The following is a 22,314-nucleotide window of genomic DNA, read 5'->3' as shown; positions in this document are numbered from 1 at the left end:
GTATTTTTATTATATTAATATATTTATAAAATTTAATTAACAGCTAAAACAATTTAAACATTTATTTTTGTTATTAAAAACTTTATACTATGATATCATATTGAGTGGAAAAGTTTTCATTTAACTCAAAATTACAACAATTGTTTAAATAAAAATTCAAACAAAGGTTGTAATAAATTAATTTTGTTCAACTATTTTGTTTAATATACAATCACATGTGTTTGACTTTTGTCAAATAATTGTTAAAAATATATATAATAATAATAATAAGTTAAACTGTAAGTACTATTAGACCCATATATATACCAATTAGATTATAACAATTAAATTTAGAAAAAAAAACATTATTTGTTTAAATAAATGTACTAAAATACTGTACCTCATCATTGAAAATGTAGATAATGTACTCAAATAAGGTGCCGACAAATGCTTATTGTTTGCCAACGCAGGCAAATACCGGTACCAATGAATTGGTATATAAAATCAGTGCCAGTGTTAGCACAGACTTGTTTAATATTGAACTAAAAACAATTGAATCCATAGACCAGTGCACTGATCAAAGCGCCGTCAGATATAAAATAAAACACTGTTTTATTTGTTTGGGTCAGTAGTTATATATAAAGTAGTGCTAAAAAATTGAATATTTTTTATTCAAAAAAATATTTATTTTTAATTTTATTTATCCAACTGTTAAACATTAGGCTCTTTAATGTTGGCAATACTTGCGCTGATATTTGTTTACCTAATAGTTTTCATACGAAATATATGACTTAACACATAATCACCAGAATATTCTTAATATATATATTTTTATAAAAAAATAATAACTTATTTATTTAATTTATATTTTAAAAAAATTATTTACTTATTTGTTTACTACTTTAATTTTATCAAAATTATAATAAATAGAATAATTCCAATAAAATAATTAAATTATTTATTACTTTTGTTGACAATTAAAATGCAAACATATAATTTAATAATTAAGAAATTTCAATTAAAAACCTATGGGAGCTTAAGTCACTTAAGTAAAATGATTGCACAGGTAGGTTTTTATTATTATTATTATCATTGATTCACTATTTGGCAGCGGGATTGGTATTTGACCCGTGTATTTGTGAACGTACAAAATTTCTTAGATTTTCGTTGCCATCCTCGCACACCTCTCTATAGTAGGGCAGATCCCGGCGCCTGAGTCTGGCCTGCCAACCGGCCACAAACTTGTAGTCACGATGATTGGTAATGTCGTATTCCATGACTTCGGTCAATAGGTCGATGCCCTGTATGATGGATATGTCGGCCAGTGTTAGTTTGGATCCGCAAACGTAACGATTTTGCGACAATTGATTGTCCAACAGTTCCAGTGCCGAACACATGGTCTGCTCTTTTTGTTTGTCCAGTTTGATACTGCCCTCAAACATGGGAGACTACAATACATATATACAATAGTGACATAAATTAGTTTTTTTAAATTATAAAATAAATTTTATTTGACATTTTACAAAATAACAAGTATTGTATTTCAATTGTTATTAAAATACTGTATTTAGTTATCAATAGCTTGTTTATCAAATAAAAAATATATATTGATATAAATTTTTATGTATTTAAGTGTTTTTAGTTTATAAACATGCAATTTAGATGCTATTAAATAAATATATTTATAACTTATCAATGATAGTCTATTATATATTGTATATACTATAATACATTAAATATTACTATTTAAAAAATGATATCCTTGTTATTGAAGCACTTGAACGTAAAAAATTGTTATCAAATGTCAATCATTTTGGTATAGCTATGGTTTTATAGCACAAGTAGTTTTGTTTAATTTTGTTTATTTATGGCTTAATAAATTATGGTATGTTTAAATCTTGTCTAACTGGCCTTATATGTGCAAAATATAATAAATATTTGCAACAAAATGCGATAATTATGTCAAAAATAGACTTTATATTAATAAAAAAAAATCTATGTTTACTATTATGTGTATATTTTGTATTATAAAAATAAATTCATATTTGATTAAATTTAATGTATTAATTAATAAACTATTTTATATAACAAATTATTAGTAAAATATAAATTACTGTACATAAAAAATAGTTATTATTAAATTTTATAACTAACTACTATTGTTACTAAATTTCTATTTAATTTAGATAAGTTAGACCTGACATTTCTAACCGCACCTACTCTATAGTATTGAAGTAGAGTAGTCTATATAATATATAGTAATATATGTAATATATATACTGTAGTATATATCGTATATATTTATAATTTACTTTATATATATATATATATATATATATAAATACAGTATATGTACTAAACTGACCGTATAGTCTAAAATAGACTTATATAGTGTTCCCAAATCAAACTGCAACCACTTGTCCACTATAGCCCTTTCCTCAGTATTTTGTGGATATAACGGCGAGTCCGGACCGTATTGATTGCACAGATAGGTTATAATGGCCCGACTTTCCCATAGTACCAGATCTTCATCAACAATTGTCGGTATTGTATGAGATGGGTTTAACTATCTCATTATAAATTCATTAATTAAGTTAATTAATTATTATATAACCAGTATAATATATTATTATTATTATTATTACCTCAATAAAGTCAGGTTCTAGGTGTTCCCCTTTTAGGATGTCCAATGGTTTAATATTTACTTTAACATCCAAGTGCTTAGCCACCATTAGCACAGACCTCGATGGTGGCGACTCCGGCATATAATATAAATCAATCGGCATTTTTGTTGGCAAAAAGTAGTATTATTATTATTATATATTTATATTTATTATAAAAACAATACTTTTAAAAAAAATTAATTAAGTATTTTATAAAAATTAGTTTTGACTTTGATCTCATCAATGAACACACATTTGGGTAAAAATATAAGCATACAAATGGCTTAATAATAATAATAATAATACTGTATAAAAAAATTGGTAGGTGTTTATCAAGTGCTCATAATCTACATATAAGGTTTTAAGTACTGTATTTACTTGTATGTACAATATTTTATCATTGAATCAGTATATATCTGTATAATACTGACAAACCCTATTAAATATATTTAATATTAAATTTTATTACTACTATTAATGTATATAAAATATTATACCAACTAGTGTTTTGTCTGTTTGTTGAAAAAAATATTTTAATATTTATTAGACATATATTTACAACATTATGATTATTTTTTTGTCGTTGATAAAATACACACAGTCATGTATTAATGTTTAGTATACAGTAAATACCAATATATATACATATACAGTATATACTTTATATATATAAATTATATAATATAATAGTAAAATAATTTTTTTATCATTAATAATATTTTCTATAAAAACATGATAGATGATGATACAAAAAAACGATGCATTTTTTATATTATTTTATATATAATTTATAAATATATTAAAATAATTTGACTGTTAATAATAAGTTTATCATTGATTGTGTGGTTAAGTATGTATTCATAGTAGTTAAATACGTGAGTAGCATAGCAATAATATATATAGATAATTGTTATTATTATTGTTATTTTTCTGTAACCTTGATAACTTTATGAAATTAATAAATTGAATTTTTGTTGTGTGTGTATTTGATTAGTATAAATGTATTTTAAAAATGAGACATAATAGTTTATATGAAACTTATAGTTATATAATAATGTTGTTTAATAATAATTAAAAATTGTTAATTATCTATTTATTATAACTTATTTATAGAATTATTTTTTAATTTCTAAATTTAAAAAAAGTTTATTACTTATAAAAATAATAATTATACAATGAGATTCTTATTATATGTTTATAATAAACAATTAATATATTGAAAATTATATATATACTGTATATTAAAATAATTTTTATTAAATAAATGACAAATGTTTTGCAAATATTATATTTGATTTCATATTTTTTTTGATAATCATATTTTATGAATATTGGATTAAATTTGTATAAATGTCTCTTAAATTAATATTAATTATAATCAAGGTCGTCGTTGTGTAAACTAATTAATTAATACAAAAAAAATAAGTTTAAAACCCATACATATTCAGAAAAATTAGTTATGATTTATATGTAATACTTTTAGCTTTGAATAAAAAATAAGCTAAACTTTTTTTTAATAAACAAAAAAGTTAGCTTGAGCAACAAATATTTATAATTTACATTATAATAATATATCATAAATTTACACAAAAATAAACATAAATATTTTTACGATAATGCAAATAAAATAGTTTTATAAAATTGTATAATTCGATTAAATATTATTATTATAAAATATATATATAAAAATATATACCATACTTTTGAATTAAAATAATAATTATAATGAAAATAATATTAGAAAAAAACATATATTTAATGCTAAATAAAATATTTCAAACATACATTTTTTTGCGGAATACTATTACTTATAACTACTACTACTGTACTACTAGTTATTAAACCCTGTTTTCAAGTTTGATGTGATTTTTGTTAACATTTTTATTACTAATATTGCTGTCATTATTATTATTATTACTATTTTTAATAATTTTACTAATATTGTTGTTGTTGTTAATGATGTCATCATTGAAGAGGGCGTCGATCTCTTTCCTATATTTCTGTTCAACATTTTTTCTCCTCATTTTCATGGCTGCGGTCAGCATATCGTTATCGGGTGTCCACTCGTCCGGCACCAGACATATACGTATGGGTATCTCTTTTTTGGAGATACCGGCCGACTGTCCTGTACTGACAATCGATTGATAGACCCGTTTGGTTATCTCATGGTTGGCACAGATGTCATGAATGTGGGCGTCACGGATGCCCATCTCTTGGCACAGTTTGAGTAGATTTTTCTGGTTAGGACTGACCAGTGCGGTCAGATCGTTGCTGTAGGTGCCGCCGCACACACATATGTTGTCCACGTATGGACACGACTTCATTAAGGCTTCAATCTGATAGTAATTATTTTTGTTTTGTTTTTTAAAAGAAAAAAAATATCAGATTTATTATAATATTTGCAATCAATATATTATAAATATTTAATAATTATAATACGATGTTTTTAAAAATAACCTTGTATATAATGTAAATTCAATACTAAATATTTGAAATATACAATTTTTTCTCTAAAATATTATGATTGCTCTTAATTTTAAAAAGTTTTATAATCCACTTATAGATAATGTATTTAATGTTGTGTTTATTGATAAATAACTTGCGGTTAAAAAACTTTTGTTTGCTTTTATCTAATCTTTGTATAATTAATTAATTTATATTACAATAAGATTTTTTTTTCAGATGATGATGATGATGATGATTGAGTACCTTGATATGTACTCTAAATTAACCTTGCATATTTTACTTAAAGCTTGTATTTTAAATCAGTTAAAATCTGTATGAGTGTGTGTTTGTGTGTTACATTGATTAAACAAACAAAATCATTGACAATAAAATAGTATATATACTGTATATATAGTTATATAAACTTATATTCAATATAATATTAAATTCCGGTAGAAAAACAACCAATTTTTTACATTAATAATATTATATTAATTACAAATTGATTGTTATCAATGTATGATATTTGTCTAATCATTTGAATCATCTATACTGTGTATGTGTGTGTATCTCAAGGATTTGGTATAAAAGTAAAATTTTTATTCAAATGTCAATAGATTTTATGCCAAAAAACTGGATACGAATATATAATAATTAAAAATAAACAAAAATAGCAAAATTATTTTTTTGTGTACAAAATTATAAATTAAATATTTAAGGGAAAATTTATCCTCAGTTTTTAATTATAGCAAACGTTATAATAACTAAATGTATTATACTGTATATACAGTATATTATACATTGCATAACAATGTCTATTACATTATATGTTTATAAAAGACATAAATCTTTTAAAACATAAAAATTTTCCCATAAAAACATTGCTGATATAAAACTAAATACAATCTAACGGTAAAGTTTCATTGCATTTCAAGGGTAAAATAGTGACACAATAGCAGCACAGGTAGGTAAAAGTACATAAGATTCAAATCTCCAAAAAAAAACACATAACAAAACAAAAATTATTACTTACTTTTCCGAGTGACACATATTCACCATTTTGTAGTTTTAGTAAATCTTTGCGGCGATCAATGATTTTGAAGGTACCGTCGGGAAACATTTCGCCGATATCTCCCGTATAAAACCATTGGACACCAGAGTCGTCCATCCGGAAGGCTTCTTCTGTCTGATCCGGCGCCTGATAGTAGCCCGTGACTACTGAGTCGCCACCGATAACTATCTCACCTCTTGGGTTAGGTTTGTCCGATCGGTGATAACCACCCTATATTTTTTGTTTTGTTTTAAATAATACGATATATATTTATAGATAAAAAGTATTGATATATTCAATGAGCCCTCCATCCCGTCTATAGTACCTCATCCCAGTCAATGAGTTTGACTTTGATGCCCTGCAATGGTGCGCCTACCCGTCCAAATGATAAATCATTAAAGTCCATACCTAAATAATAATAATATATTAGAGATTACATAATCATTATTTTAGTAATAATAATAATAATCGCATAAAAAATTTAATGTTAGTATTGTTTTATAAATATATATGTTTATATAGAATTGTTAATCAAATCAATTTTTTTTGAAAAACAAAAAATTAAAATGACATAACAATTGATAGTTTTGTTTTATAAAACATCAACAACAAAAATTAATAATCAATAAAATCTTATGTATAGTAAACTTACATAAAACGGCTCCCATTGTTTCAGTGGCACCGTAACCTTCACAGAGGACAGGGAGAAAAAAAAGAAAGTAGGCTTTAATTAACAAATCAAACAAAATGAAAAATTTACTAACAAATTGATATATTAAATATAAATTATTTTATTTTGACAATAAAATAACAAAAATCTTTGATAAATGTTAAAAAAAAAGATTTTTAAAAATTGATAACTATTAATACATTAAAAACATTATTATAATTGAATTGTAATTACAATACTAATCACATAAACAAAAAATATGATATATTAAAACTATTGGTAAACATCTAAAAAAACTATTAATGTTTTTCTTCACCAATGATAACAATTATTAGATATTTTTATTGTTTCTCATTGAGACATCAATTATCACAAATAATGCCATATTTATGCTACTAATTATCCATAAGTATAAATATAAAGTACTAAACAATTTGGAGGACAGGGATTCTACGGCAATAGTAGAGCCATAAAAAACAATACATACCTTGAACTAGTATGACATCTAATGCCGATTTGATCACAGCTTGAGTGTTGGCATTGAGCGGAGCGCCGCCGACAATCATAATATGGAGGCGCCCACCCAACTGTTGTTGGACTTTATTACAAACTAGTTTGTTGACTATCGGGCACTGGTAACCACGTTGTACCCACTGAGCCTTGTAGCTCATTATGTATTTAAAAAAGTCCACTGAAACCGGAGTCCGGGCGTTGAGTTTGTCGTGCACTTCCTTTAGAATGCGATCCAACACTAGAGGAACAGTAGTCATGGCTGTCGGCTTTAGTAGTTTAATGTCACATTTTTGGCCAGCGGCTAGACCGGGAGCCGAATCGGTAAGTGTGAACGGTGAGGCGTAACCTATACGGACACCACCTAATAAAACAATGATGAAAACAATTTAAATATATATTCATTAACTTAACATGCCTTCCCTTTAACTAACCATAAAATAGAAAAAACTCGATGGTTAGTTCTAATACATGTGCCAGTGGTAGGAAAGCTATATACGTATGATTACGATTATCACTGATCATATCCTTGACCAACACAAGTATAGCATTTGCAGATCCGCTGATCATCTGCCGGTGCGTTGCAATGGCTGCTTTTGGTGTACCCGTAGTGCCAGAAGTATACATTATGATATAGGGATCTTCGGGTCGCGGTGCCTGAAACTGGACGGACTGTGCCGTAGTGCCGGCCGCTTCGATGTCGGCCAACGACTGGAGTCGTATGTTTGTTGGAAAACCGTCGGTAAACAATTTTATGTCATCTTTCGACATAAAACTGTGGCTTATGTAGACAATAGTCTCGACAGTAGGTATGCGAGCTATTAATGACCGTATTTTTGGCATTAGATCGCTGGACACTATCATTACTTTGACTTCCGTTTGATTGATACCGTATACGATGCCCTCATCGCCTTAAAAGTTAATTGTTGTATTATATTATTTATTTAGTAATCTTATTTTTTTAAATATTTTTTTTGGGAAACACTACCTAAATTAGAGAACAGTGTGACTACAGTACCACCCAATTTGGCGACGGCCTGAGCGCTTAGAAACCACTCGACCCTTGTCTCGGATAATATCAATATCTTGTCGCCAAAAGAGCAACCGTTGGACAGTAAACCTTTGGCCAGATTAGTGGTGATGACATCGACCTGTCCATATGTCAACCATTTGTAATCGCTAAGTTTATACTTTTTAAGTGATCGGCCATCAATACGCTTGACCTTACCGTCCCTACCAATCGAGTCCTCACAGGATAACACTTCTCGATAACCTATTATTTCAATTTAATTAATTTATTACAATTACTATTATTTTTCAAACTAACAAAAAAAAATACAACAAAACTAATGTTCAAATTGTATTTTATCAAATATATAACAAAATAAAATGATATTTTATTATATTATTGTATTTTAATTTATATAGTAAATTATAATATTATCATACAATGTTACTATAATTATAAATTATTAATATTGTGAATAACAGTAATAAATAATAGATCTATAATAAACTGTAAAAGTATTTAATAAATTATCAAATTAGTATAAATTTCAAGACACAATTTTTTAGCAATAATTTATGTGTAATTTAAAAGACAATTAATTATTTTTTAGTAATAATAAACTATTTTTTTTAATAAAAACAAATCGTAAAGTTGTAAAGTTATAAATTATTTGCATTTGTATTTTAGATAAATAAAATTTGTTAAACAATAAGTGCATAAAATAAAATTTAAACAAAAGTTTCCTCAAAATTTAGGCAAATGTCATCAATAAATCACATTACAATTGTTATGATTTTTCTCGGTATAATTCATAATAGATACTTAAATGTTAACAAATAATAGATATAAAACCGTATTTAATTTGATGTTTTCAGGCAAAATAATCTCATTATTATATCATTATTTATTTTCATCAATAATCTATTAAAAATATTATGTAAAGTGATAATAAAAAACTAATAAATTATTGATATTATAAATTATTAAAAATTACATATTTATTTTTATTGTATTAATAATTGCAATAATTTTTATAAAATTAATATATTCTAGTGCGTGTTTTTTACTGATTTATTTAATAGTTATTAAAATTTTAACCATATTTTCTTAGTATATGTTTAACTTATAAAACAATGTTAAATCTAAAAAAAAATATTTGCATTTTATTAAAATTTATGTAACACAATATCATAAAACGTTTTTAAAAAATCATCTAAAAGTTTCAGTTATTTCCTCATTATTTTGAAAACAAAATATCCTATTATTTATTATAAATTTATTACAGTTTTATATTTTCAAAAATTATGTTTTAAACTTATTATTTTAGAAAAACAAATAATTTTTGCTATTAAATTAAAACTACAAATTAAATTAGAAAATATACTCAAAATATAATAATAATTATTATTACTTAGTGATTATTGATACATATAAGTGACACATAAATCTATAATTAATTTAGGTGTTTATGAGAGGTTAGGAGGGGAACTGCACTTCAATTAATTTAGTCGTGAACTTGAAATAATTTTTCTAAAATAATACATTAAAGTATTGATAGTTAGGTAATTATTCACTAATTACAGTATATTTTATATACAATATATATATATAATAATTACCAAGTTTAATTTAATTTAGTCACAGCTGCTAACTATATCACGAGCTAGCCATGTTATTTATAAAAAATAAATTTATTTAGCAATATTAATATCATACTGTATATCCAGTATATATATATTAATATGGATGACATAAATTGACATTGAAATGTGTTTTGTGGTGATAATGTGTGTGTGTGTGTGTGTGTGGTGTTGATGAATTATTGATTATAATTTTATTTATTAAAACAACATACACAAAAAATACTAATAAACTAGTTATAATTTTAGATATCTAATAATTATGCTGGATATAAATAAATATATAAATATATATATAAATATATATATAAAAGGGCCTTACATTAATCTCGCACACGCGGTTTTTCCTATAATTCTTAAACGGAGTGAGATATATTAATTTTGTAAAAAGAGTATTAAAAATTGATTTACGCGTGATATTATAAAATATTAAATTTTTAATTTTGATCACGTGATCATATTTATTCTTGGATCTTTGCAAACCACTATGTCATAACCTAAACTATAAATGCTAAAATAAAATTTCAATAGTAAGTTTGTAATGCCTAAACTGGAAATTTATAGGAAGAAAAAATTTTTAAAATTGGTTGCAGAATAAATTTTTTATGGCTTTTCAAACTTGTGGAAAAACACATTATATAAAATAGTCGAAAATAAAATGACGTTATTTATGGACAGTAGACACTTATTAGATAGAGATATTAATACTATTGCTTATTCTGAAAACAAAATTTTTTTATGTTAAATATTTTTTTAGATAATTAAATTACAATAAAAAACACAACATTATATTTCGATAATGCAATTTTTAATTAAATTTGATTATCTAAAAAAATATTTGACATAAAAAAATTTTGTTTTTAGAATAAGCAATAGTATTAAAATCTCTATCTAATAAGTGTCTACTGTCCATAAATAACGTCATTTTATTTTCCACAATTTTATATAATGTGTTTTTCCACAAGTTTGAAAAACCATAAAAAATTTATTCTTCGACCAATTTTAAAAATTTTTTCTTCCTATAAATTTCCAGTTTAGGCATTACAAACTTACTATTGAAATTTTATTTTAGCATTTATAGTTTAGGTTATGACATAGTGGTTTGCAAAGATCCAAGAATAAATATGATCACGTGATCAAAATTAAAAATTTAATATTTTATAATATCACGCGTAAATCACTTTTTAATACTCTTTTTACAAAATTAATATATCTCACTCCGTTTAAGAATTATAGGAAAAACCGCGTGTGCGAGATTAATGTAAGGCCCTTTTATATTTTAGAATCTAAAAACAACTATTTAAAATATTCATCAAATAAATAAATAACTTAATTTATTTTAATTGAAACCATAGAACAAAGAGACATAAAAACAACCTTGAACAAAACATACAAACAACACTTACCGAGGATAGGTGTGTGCTGTCCATGATATTGGACAACAACGTTAAGAACTTCGGTAACGGTAGGTCTCATAACCGGATGGCTTAGTGTCTGTTCGTTTATAACCCAAGCGCTGTTAGGATCGCCCGGATTCTCCAATATTGACCTCAGTTTAGCCGCTTTTCGGCGCCGAGTCCACGGCTTTTGTGTCAAATAATAGTAGAGTAGTGTTGTATATGTATAGAGATTGACCACTAGTCGCACAAGTAGTATAAATACTGAGACCAATAGCCGTCTTTGATGAGACATGTTTTTGCTCCTATGATATGAACACCTGTCTGGTCTCAAATTAATTATTATATTATTATTATTATTAAATATGCAATAATTAATTTAAAATATTATTAATTATTGCGTGAATTAAATTTGTAAATATTGTTGAATTTTGTTGCATTAACTAAAATATATTTATTAATTTTAAGCAAAACTAAATTATAAAATTTGATAGTTTAGGTTTAGTTGATGAACACATTGAAATAAAACACTATTTTATTATTTATTGATAGTTTTTTATTTAAAAAAAACTAAATTCTCAATTTAATGTCTAAATAAACTTTTTTTTTGTTTTCAAAGTAAATAATTATTGAAATGCGGTTTTCAATATCAGGACAACAAATTTTAACCGTAGTTTACATAATGTGTGTGTAATTTATTATTATTATTTTTTAACAAAAATGTTAGTTCATCACAAAATTAATATTTATTAGAAAAATAAAAAATAAATAATAACAAAAACAAAAAGATTTTTAAAAAAATTATAATTAAATTTTAAAAATTTGATTGCATTGAAAACAGCTCATTGAGACATTGATCGCAAAATTCACGATTAAATATAAGTTACATTTTCTTATAAAATTAAATAACATTTTTTTGAGAGACTTTCACTATGAATAAAAATATAACAAAATTAGTGTTAATTTTGAAGGAAAACTTGATTTTTGTGTTAAAATATTTTGCTTTCAATATATTTATATATACTTTGTCTTAACTGTTAAGATCAATGATTTGGTTTTGTCAACTCAAACCATAATTAGTTATTATTATTATATATTTGAAATAATAATAATAATAATAATAACTTAATTTTAATAATAATAAATATTAATCACAGAAGTCGTTCACACGATTTTTGAATTTGATTTATTTGTTTTGCACTGACTTTGAAATTAAAAATAATTTTATTATTATTATTATTAACACAAAACAAACAATTAAATTACAAGTAATACTTAATAAAAATAATGCAAATATGGTTTATAAAATGGAAATTTACTTTGACTTAACATCAATTTAATATAAATAGCACTCATAGATGTATTAATAAACTTTTTTATAGTAAATATTTTACACACACACACACACACAGTAAATAAAAAAATTATTACAAAATTATTTTAAAAAAGTAAAACTAAAAAAAATATTTTACATCAACATAAAACAAATATTGATTGCTATTTTATTATTAAATAATCTTACACATATTATTTGAAAGAGACAATTAAGTAAATATCTAAAGTTATGTTATTTTATGATATTTGGTTTTTATCGTTTGTACTGTTTGCCTATTAAATTATTTTATTATTATTAAGCAATAATGACACACATATTTGGTTATAATTTAATAGAGAAAGTGATTACAATTTTTTTTAAAAAAAAGATAGATTTATTTTAAAAAAAAGTTTTTTACACATTATTTCACACATAAAAATAAAACAAAATATATTTTAAAGAAAAATATTAAGTCCTCATTAGTTTATAACTTTAACAGTTTGAATGATAAATAATAATAAATAATATAATTATAATAATAACTTGTTTTTCGTTAACAATTGAGAAAATATTTGTAGTGTTTTTATCAAATGAAAAACAAATGATTGAAAAAAATAGTTTTTCATTCATATATTTTATTAATATATTAAGTGATAAACTTAGCAAACAATTGTATAGTAATTAAAGACTTTCTTACTTTCTGATGCAAAAAAAAGTTTAAAACATAAATATCTTATAAATACACTATATTTATACATTTGATACTAAGTTTGAGATACAGAAAGAGAGAGAAAAAAATGTGTGTTTAATATTATTTTTAAACTGATTCCCTGCGCGTGGCTCAGGGATTAATAAATGTTTGACTGTTTGACTGGGAAATATTAGTGAAATTACAGGAAAAATTCATGTTTTCAAATCTCTCTCTCTCTTCTCTCTCTCTCTCTCTCTCTATTTCTATCCCTATTCTCCAAGAAAATGTGATATCAAATAGTTATACTCTTATACTCTGGTTATTCAAGGTTTGGCATTAATAATTGGCGTTAAGGTGGTCACCAAAATAGCGATATATATATATATATACCATACCTGTGCAACATTAACCTCAGGTGCAGTATTATTGCAATCGCGAGATTCCCGGTTTGCGTTTCAGGGAATGGGATGTAAATAGAGATTAATGTTACAAAAATATCCCAAAATTTACTGCTAGACTAGAAATTGCATTTATAAGATCAACATTTGTTTATTTAGTTATAATTTTATTTATTTTGATAAACAAATCAAATATACAATGTGAAACATAGTGTGTATCATATACTATGTCTAATTAATTACTATTATTTTTAAAAACTATTATAAAATTTTTAGCAATAATAATGTCATAACAATAAAAATGCATATAAATGTACAAATAATAAATATTAGTTAATGTATTAAAATTGTAATTATTCATTATAATTTATGTTTTATCCGCTACTTATTTATATGTAATTTAGTTTAATTTCAAGTTTACACATAGTTTTTATTAATTTATAAATTTTTATAACATTACTAAAACTTTAATATTATTTATTTCCGCAATTAATATTTTACAAAAGAAATATCAGCTTTATATTATTTATACAATATATAAATATCAATTGTTAGTTTAATATTATAATAATTGTATAAATAATATAAATAAATAAAAATTTGCAATTTAGCAATGTTTTATTTTAGTTTTCATTTTATCGGATGACTGATTTAACTAACAATTTAAATAGATTTTACCACTATTTTCACATGTTTTAATGATTAATGGTTTTAATGTTATAATTTATATGCTTTATACTATATACGGTACTGTATCTATGTTTTTCTTTTAAAATTAAAATAGTTATGAATAGTATCTTATATTTTGATATAGTTTAAGCTAAATTAAAGTATAAAATATTAATCTATATTGAAAAAATGTCTATATAATACTTATGAACATTTATTCAAAAACAATGAAATTATATTTTTAATTACTAGATTTACTTATTTTAAAAGAAAATTAACAAAAAAAACATTTATATTTGTGATAAACTTGAACTAAATTTTTTTACTTAATGAGTGAAATACTACTATTTACTTAACATTAGATTTATTAAAAAATATATATAACTTTTTTTCTTATATTTTACTTATTAGATTTTATTGCTAACACTTTGGTTTTCTCACACAATATTTATTTTTTATTTTTTTTTGATATTACCTTTAAATTTAAGTATTTTTTTATTTTGTTTACATAGTATATAACATATCGTAAAACAATATCTACTAAGACATCTAATCTCTCACGCATGCAATACTTACATACATTTCAATAACATTAGGTAAGAGAGAGAGAGAGAGAGAGAGAGAGAGAGAGAGAGAGAGAGAGAGAGACAGGTATGGGTTTTGGAGGTAACCTAACAAACATATCGATACTAATAGACGTCATCATCCATGAGGAGACCCTTAGTTTTTTCTCACAGGACAGGCATACGTGTAGAAAGGTATGCCTGTAATACACACTGTGTGTAAAATGTAGGTACAATACCAATGCTAAATAGACGTCAATAAATGGAAATTCAATATAATAATAATAATAACTTATATATCAATATAAAATTGACAGATCTAGTATTTACACATTAATTAACTATTTTATAAATAAATTTTTTTAACAAAAAAAATAATTAAATATTTACCCAAGTATATTTTAGCTATCAATTTCAAAATAACTTTTTTTTACTATCTTTGTTTTTTAATTAAACATTATATCAAATGTTTTAATAATTATAAGATATTATATTGTATATTACAAGTTGATTGCAATGAAAGAAAAAATGTGTGTTTTGTGTTGCATTTTATTTATTACAGTACAATGATTTAAGTAATATTATATATACATGTATATATATATATATATATATAAATGATTATTATAATTAAATTTTGATTACAAATTTACTTAAAATAATTACAAAATTTAAAATAGTGTTGGAAAATATTCAGTAATTTTTATAGAAAATTATGATAATAATTATACTGTATTGTCAATATTGTACAAAAATTTAATTAGTTGATTAAATTTTTTAATAACTTATATACATGTAGATGATGAATAAATATATATAATTCAACTGTTTTTATAAATTATTTGTTTAAAATATAATAAAAATGTTAGTTTAATTAAATTGTTATTACAATTTATATATATGTAATACATATTATGTATAATATTAAGTAACATTTTAAAATAATTGCAAATATCTGAAAATTTAATTGCAATAAAAAACATCATGACTACATTTAATACAGTAATACATTGATTATAATTTAAAGTTAAAAATTTATAAATAATATGATTTATATTTTACAAATTCAAATACACGGTTTATGAGTAATCGAAAACTCGGGCCCTTTTTATGTATATTACATATGTTTTTTGTGTAACTATATCTCTATTAAATAATTATATAATTACATAAATGATGTCGCATTTTTTTAAACAACACATGACAATATGGTATCTTTTATAATTACCAAATGTAGCACAAAAAACATAAGTAACATAAATAAAAAAGTACCGAGTTTGTTCTGAAAATGTTTAGTGTATAAGACAATAAAAAAAATAAAAAAGTTAAGTTAATATGTTAAGTTTAAAATAGCAAATTAATACCATTTTATAATAGTGTCAAATTGGCAATAAATAATAATTTGTTTGTAATATAAAAAAGTACCAAATCCACGACAGGAAAGCGCGTATTGTTTGTTTAGTCAATGAAATAATAAAACATTTGTTATTTAAAAAAAAAATATTATAAAATATTTGTAAACAAATTAATGTTAATATTAATAAATATATTGTTTTTCTAGATATTTAAATACATTACTGATATATATATATCCTAATTATCATAGCATTAGTACCAATAGTAGTGACGGTGTTTGTTGTGTCAAACTAACCGACCGATTGATCTATATTTGACACAACTGTTCCCATATTTATCCAATAGATATGATCCGACGTCCGGCCACTCGTATTGAACTTAAATTGGATGACATGAAAGAGTACGACGAGATCAACAAAGATCAAGAAGACAGACATAAACAACAGACAAACAACAGCAACAACAAGACTACTGATCCGTCGTCGTCATCGTCATCATCGGCCGCCTCCTCGTCCTCGTCGGGCACCGGTATTACTGGCAATGGTCTCAAACCCAAAGACCTGACCACTCATGAAAGGATCGGTTTTGTTAGGAAATGATTGGATCAGACAGTCATTTGAATCACATATTTATAGATCATATGATATATTGTTTTTTGATTATATTCATTGAATTTAATTAATATTTCAAACAAACAATAATTGTTTTGATTATAATAATTGTTAACAATTTATTCAATTAAATTAAATTAATACTATTATCATATTTTAAAAAATTAATTAAAGTATAATTATTTTTTTTATATATAAATAATTTTATTATAAACTATTTAATTTTGATAATTATCGTAAATTTTTAGATTTAAATAGTTAGTTGATTGATATTTTCTATCAATTTAATTTTAATTCATAGAAAAATCAATTGCAAACATTTATTATAAAAGTTAAATATAAATTATTATTATTATTACCATTTATTTAAAATATATTAATAATTTTTGTTTAATTTTATGTTAAATTATCGGTAAATATATGATATAGAAATCATATGATAATCAATTGTACTGTCGATTATCTACTGTTTTACATGTATTTGTAATACAAATTTTGTATAATAGTTATTATATTTGTAAATACAATATTAATTTTTATTTAATTTTGTTGTTAAAATATAATAACAAATCATTTTTAAAAATAAAATATTAATAAATTAATACCGTATGTTAATAATTTATATTAAAAATATGTATAAAATAGTTACATTTGCTATGTTTACTATGAAATTAACTATCGAAAAAAAATTATTATTATATAAAAGAAAGTATCTATTTTTACACACACATCACATAATAAAAATGTTAATAATTAGTAAATAACAAAACTAAAATTAGCAAAAAATACCAAAGTGGAGGTGCGGGGTATCGATCCCCGTACTTCTCGCATGCTAAGCGAGCGCTCTACCATCTGAGCTACACCCCCGAACTTATAAGTATATGTATAAAAATTATATTGTACAATATACTTTATTTAGTTTTCATAATTTTCTATTAGACGGCAGCATTGAGTACTTTTATAATATTGTAATTTATTATTTTTTAAAGTTATTTATATTAAATCATATATTATTAATAAATCAAATATTAAATCAAATACTAAATCATATGTAAATATACAGTTTATTTATAGATATCGTAATTTCAATTGTAATTTTATTGGTAGTATAGTTTTAGTATAGAATATTCAATTATATATATTTAATTTGAATCTTTAAAATATGAATGGTTATTTTATTAGAATTAGTTTAGAAATAAATTATTTATAAATATTTAATCATATCTTACCTTTAATTTAATTAACATATAGTTTATTTTAAACAACAAAATAATAATTAAATATTATCTAGCATAAGAATTTATATAAATAATCAACATTGTTTACAAACAATTAAAAATTTATATGATATCTATAAATAATTTATAAAAATAGAAATTTTTAATTAATAATAAAGATTATGATTATAAATTGTTATTAATTTACTTTTTAAAATATTATTTAACAAATAATGTAATAGTTTAGAGAATTGATAAGTACAGTTGAGAGATAACTTAAATATAACAAATTAAAAAATTCAATTCAATAGTAAATCTTTTTTTTCCAATGAATTACCATAACATAAAAGCATAACTGGCCATTATGGACAGTATGATAAGCGACACAGTGGCTAATATGCCGGTGCTCGACGAACAATAGTTGCGTCCACTTATAATGGGATATTTATAACATAGACTACTGTTACTATTGATTTGATTTTTGAACGCTTCGACTTCTTTTCTATAATAATCGCCACATTTAGTCTATAAAATTAAATTTATTAAAGTATAACAATAAAATCAAAAATAATTTTTAAAAAATTAATTAAATATATACTATTATACTAATAAATAAATTACTGTTTTATAATAAAGTTATCAAAAAGTTTTAATTAAATTTATTTATGATAATATATTATTATTACTATTACTACAGTAGTTGTAAATATGTATATTAAATTCAAATAATAGTGATTTTATTTATATTATTAATTAATATTTTTAAAAAAAATAATTTATAATTAGTTAAATTAAATATATATGAAAAATTGCTGACATACCTGTCCAATTTTGATTGAACAATCCAACATTATACCAGTGACACAACACATAGTATTTAGGTTTAGTCTGTATTTGATAATTTGTTTGTCATCTACTTTACGTTTTCTGCAATCATTGATTTCATGGACAAAATCTTTGCAACATTGATTATGTTCACATTTTTCGGAAGCAATTTTTCGCGGATCGGGATTTAAATCAATGGAAAATACTGATGATATATTTTCTACTAATTTACCATGATCAATTGTTAGATCATCAATAGATTCACAATAATGCAATGATAAAGTACATATCAAATAAATTATAATATACTTTATCATTGTGTTTATTATTATTATAATTAGATAAGTTATTATATATCTGAATTTAATCTATATATAATAGTATATTTAAATAATAAATAAATTTGAATTTGTTATCTTTTTATATGTTATTTAAAAATATGTTATTTACCTTATTTGGTCAATTCAATTACCAAAATTTATACGGTATATGATATTGCTTTAAAGTAATAGTAGCGCATGATAAATTTATCATATAATACTATATTTGACAATTAAACAATTTTTTATAACATATTGATACAGTATTTAGATATTAATATAAATATTTTATGTTTTTTCCAATTCTAAACAATTCATATAAAAAATTTCTATTTAAGGTTATAAATGTTTTCCAATTATATATAATTTTAGAAATAAGATTTATATATATATTTATATATATTATTTTGTTTATTTCCTGGCATAATATTGTCTGTAGTTATGCAAAAATAAATTTTTATTATATAACTGAAAATTATTATGTTTAAAATTTAGTTAAATATAATATGATGATGAGTCACAATAATTGATAAAATATTAAATTTATTATTTACATATTCAATACTATTTATAAATAATTACTAAAACTATTTGTTTAAAAATAATTAATGATAGTAAACATTTATTATAAGATTACAATCTAATGTCTAATCTAATATAATTATAGTTCAACATTTAAAAATATTTATATGTATAAATTTTATTTTATTATTTTATTTATTAATAGTATTAATTTATAACATTATTTTATAAATAATTTCACACTACATCTATTTAAAGATATTTTTTAAAAATGATCGTAAATAATTATTATACAATATAAATAATAAATACTAAATATTATATTAATTCAACAAATATTGTTATTTACAAATATTTACCAAACATGTAAAAAACATATCACAAGTGACACCATAATAACCGATACAGAAATATCTATAGGGGTGCTGTCCGAGCATATATTGCTACCAAGTTTGGCACATAAATATCGCTGTAGATATCCTTTCAATTGTTTTGGTTGACTTTTAAAATCACCCAGCTTAGTAATTGGTTGATTGATATTAGCTGATTGTATAAATGTCATAAACTAATACAATAATTTCGAAACAAAAAGAAAATAATTTCTAACAATTTATAATATTTCAAAACAATAATTCATAAAATTGACTTTTACCTGAAAAATTGCTAAAATCATTAAATAATAGCAAACAATGTTTGTATCCATTTTTCTAATAATTCAATATCATTTACTGTATTACATATCGATTGTGTATTCAAAAAAGTATAAATGTTAAATAATATAATGATTTAGTTATAGAAATCAAAATTAAATATTTTATAAAAATAACAATTTCCTCTTATAAGTTAGAGGAAATAATAATTTTCACATCAAATTTTATAAAATATAAATGTTATTTTTCTAAATTTAACATGGTACATTTATTAAGTAAATTAATACCATTTAAAGTCATATAATTATTAGTTGTTTTGATAAATAATTTTTAAATAAATTATAAACATATTCTTAGATCAGTAGTTTATAATATAATTTTTATTACAATATTAAGTTACTTATGAGTCATAATTTATGATTTAATGTAAATGTTTTTTCCTATTATTTATACTAAATATGATATTATCAAAAAAAATAATATTATGGCTTAATTAGTTGATAAGTTATTTTAAATATATTGCAATATTATTTATTAAACATAATATTTACTTACATATTTAACTAACTAAATAATACATTTTTAATGGGTCTAGGTAATGTAAAACAATTAAATTTATTCTTAACTATACTATTTAAATAAATTAATATATTTTTATAATTATATATCTTTAGTTTGCTAATTTAGATTATACAATAACAATTAATTTTTTAGAAAATAATATCTTTCTATAATTATTAATTTCTACTAAAAAAATCATATAAATACATAAAAAACAGTCACTGTATGTAAGTATTTTGTCTCCCAAAATAAAAATGCACCCATACCTACCTTAACTGTAGGTATTTTCCAGATCAATCATAATTAGACTAACAATAAGAGAGATTTGCATCATAACCACTACAATAGATACTATGATTGTATCAGTAGTGACCAATTGAATGGCTCAAACCAAATGATCAATTATGTTATCACTGTAATCAATATGACTGGTGTTATGGATTTTTTTCTAAAAAAAGAAAGTTATTCATACTCTCATCTAAACGATTCAGGACTATCGTCCAGTGCTAGTGTCTCCCAGTGCTGATGCATCACCTAAATGCAGGTGATATTCAACTGATACATATATATATATATATATATATAATACAGATAGTGATAATAGACCTCTAGAAAAAATATTAACTTTTACTATATATATATATATATGTTTTTTCATATTTTTGTTATTATTTATGAGTGTCTATTGCATAGATTTTTTTCAACCAAAAATTACAGGACCTCCCGGAGCTATTACTGTTTTTTGAGTTGTTAAACTCTATCTAAATATATTGCCATCTATCAATCTATAGTTATTGAGAATGTTATGATTATCTGGTCATTTCATTTTTTTGTTGGTCTACTATTTACTACTATTTCTACACACTCCAGACATACCAGATCTCCCAGTTCTCCACAACTCCATAAACACAGAGCATTGGTTCAGTTTTATTGTTTGAAAATATAGTAATTTTTTGTGCAGTTATATCACACAATTATAATAGTTATTATCTAAACTACTATATGTTTGTGTGTATATAAGTATATAACTAAAATTTAAGTGAAAAACATGTCGTTTTCTATATGTAGTAAACCTTTTTAAAAATAAATTGTATTGTTTATCAGTTATATACTACAGAAGCTCCATATGCTTAGCACTTATAGTTGTAATAGTGACCAGTGTTCAAAAAAGTGTGTCTTTGACCCTATCATTTCAAACACATGGCAAAAGGTCAACATAATCATAGAGTTTTTCAGTGGCGCACAGGTAGGT

The 22,314-nt window shown here is 22.9% G+C and overlaps 3 protein-coding genes and 1 non-coding gene across 4 annotated transcripts; 1 reads left to right on the top strand and 3 right to left on the bottom strand.

Annotated features, from left to right (window-relative positions):
• Positions 1-934: 934 nt before the first annotated feature.
• LOC128957403 (glutathione S-transferase 1-like) lies at positions 935-3,002 on the bottom strand. Its single transcript, XM_054303146.1, has 3 exons — positions 2,625-3,002; positions 2,345-2,545; positions 935-1,427 (listed from the first exon to the last, which is right to left on the bottom strand). The coding sequence occupies exons 1-3, from the start codon at positions 2,763-2,765 to the stop codon at positions 1,080-1,082; spliced, it is 690 nt and encodes a 229-aa protein (XP_054159121.1). The 5' UTR covers positions 2,766-3,002; the 3' UTR covers positions 935-1,079.
• A 1,472-nt stretch (positions 3,003-4,474) lies between these two features.
• On the bottom strand, positions 4,475-11,695 carry LOC128957513 (long-chain-fatty-acid--CoA ligase 4-like). Its single transcript, XM_054303282.1, has 8 exons — positions 11,374-11,695; positions 8,307-8,591; positions 7,753-8,229; positions 7,296-7,682; positions 6,791-6,826; positions 6,464-6,546; positions 6,121-6,369; positions 4,475-4,978 (listed from the first exon to the last, which is right to left on the bottom strand). Exons 1-8 carry the CDS (start codon positions 11,657-11,659, stop codon positions 4,481-4,483), a joined length of 2,301 nt encoding a protein of 766 aa, XP_054159257.1. The 5' UTR covers positions 11,660-11,695; the 3' UTR covers positions 4,475-4,480.
• Positions 11,696-16,504: 4,809 nt separating this feature from the next.
• LOC128958483 (anaphase-promoting complex subunit CDC26-like) lies at positions 16,505-16,978 on the top strand. The gene has a single exon (XM_054304345.1). The coding sequence runs from the start codon at positions 16,704-16,706 to the stop codon at positions 16,953-16,955; it is 252 nt and encodes an 83-aa protein (XP_054160320.1). The 5' UTR covers positions 16,505-16,703; the 3' UTR covers positions 16,956-16,978.
• A 783-nt stretch (positions 16,979-17,761) lies between these two features.
• Positions 17,762-17,834, bottom strand: Trnaa-agc (transfer RNA alanine (anticodon AGC)). The gene has a single exon. It is a non-coding gene; the product is annotated as a tRNA-Ala (tRNA).
• Positions 17,835-22,314: the final 4,480 nt, after the last annotated feature.

The sequence above is a fragment of the Oppia nitens genome, unplaced genomic scaffold (genome assembly GCF_028296485.1).
Source record: "Oppia nitens isolate AA-2021 unplaced genomic scaffold, nextdenovo-longstitch-racon4-pilon3 scaffold3_pilon_pilon_pilon, whole genome shotgun sequence".
NCBI lineage: Eukaryota > Metazoa > Arthropoda > Arachnida > Sarcoptiformes > Oppiidae > Oppia > Oppia nitens.
Note: the sequence above shows the minus strand (reverse complement) of the source record. Positions and strands in the feature narration are given on the sequence as shown.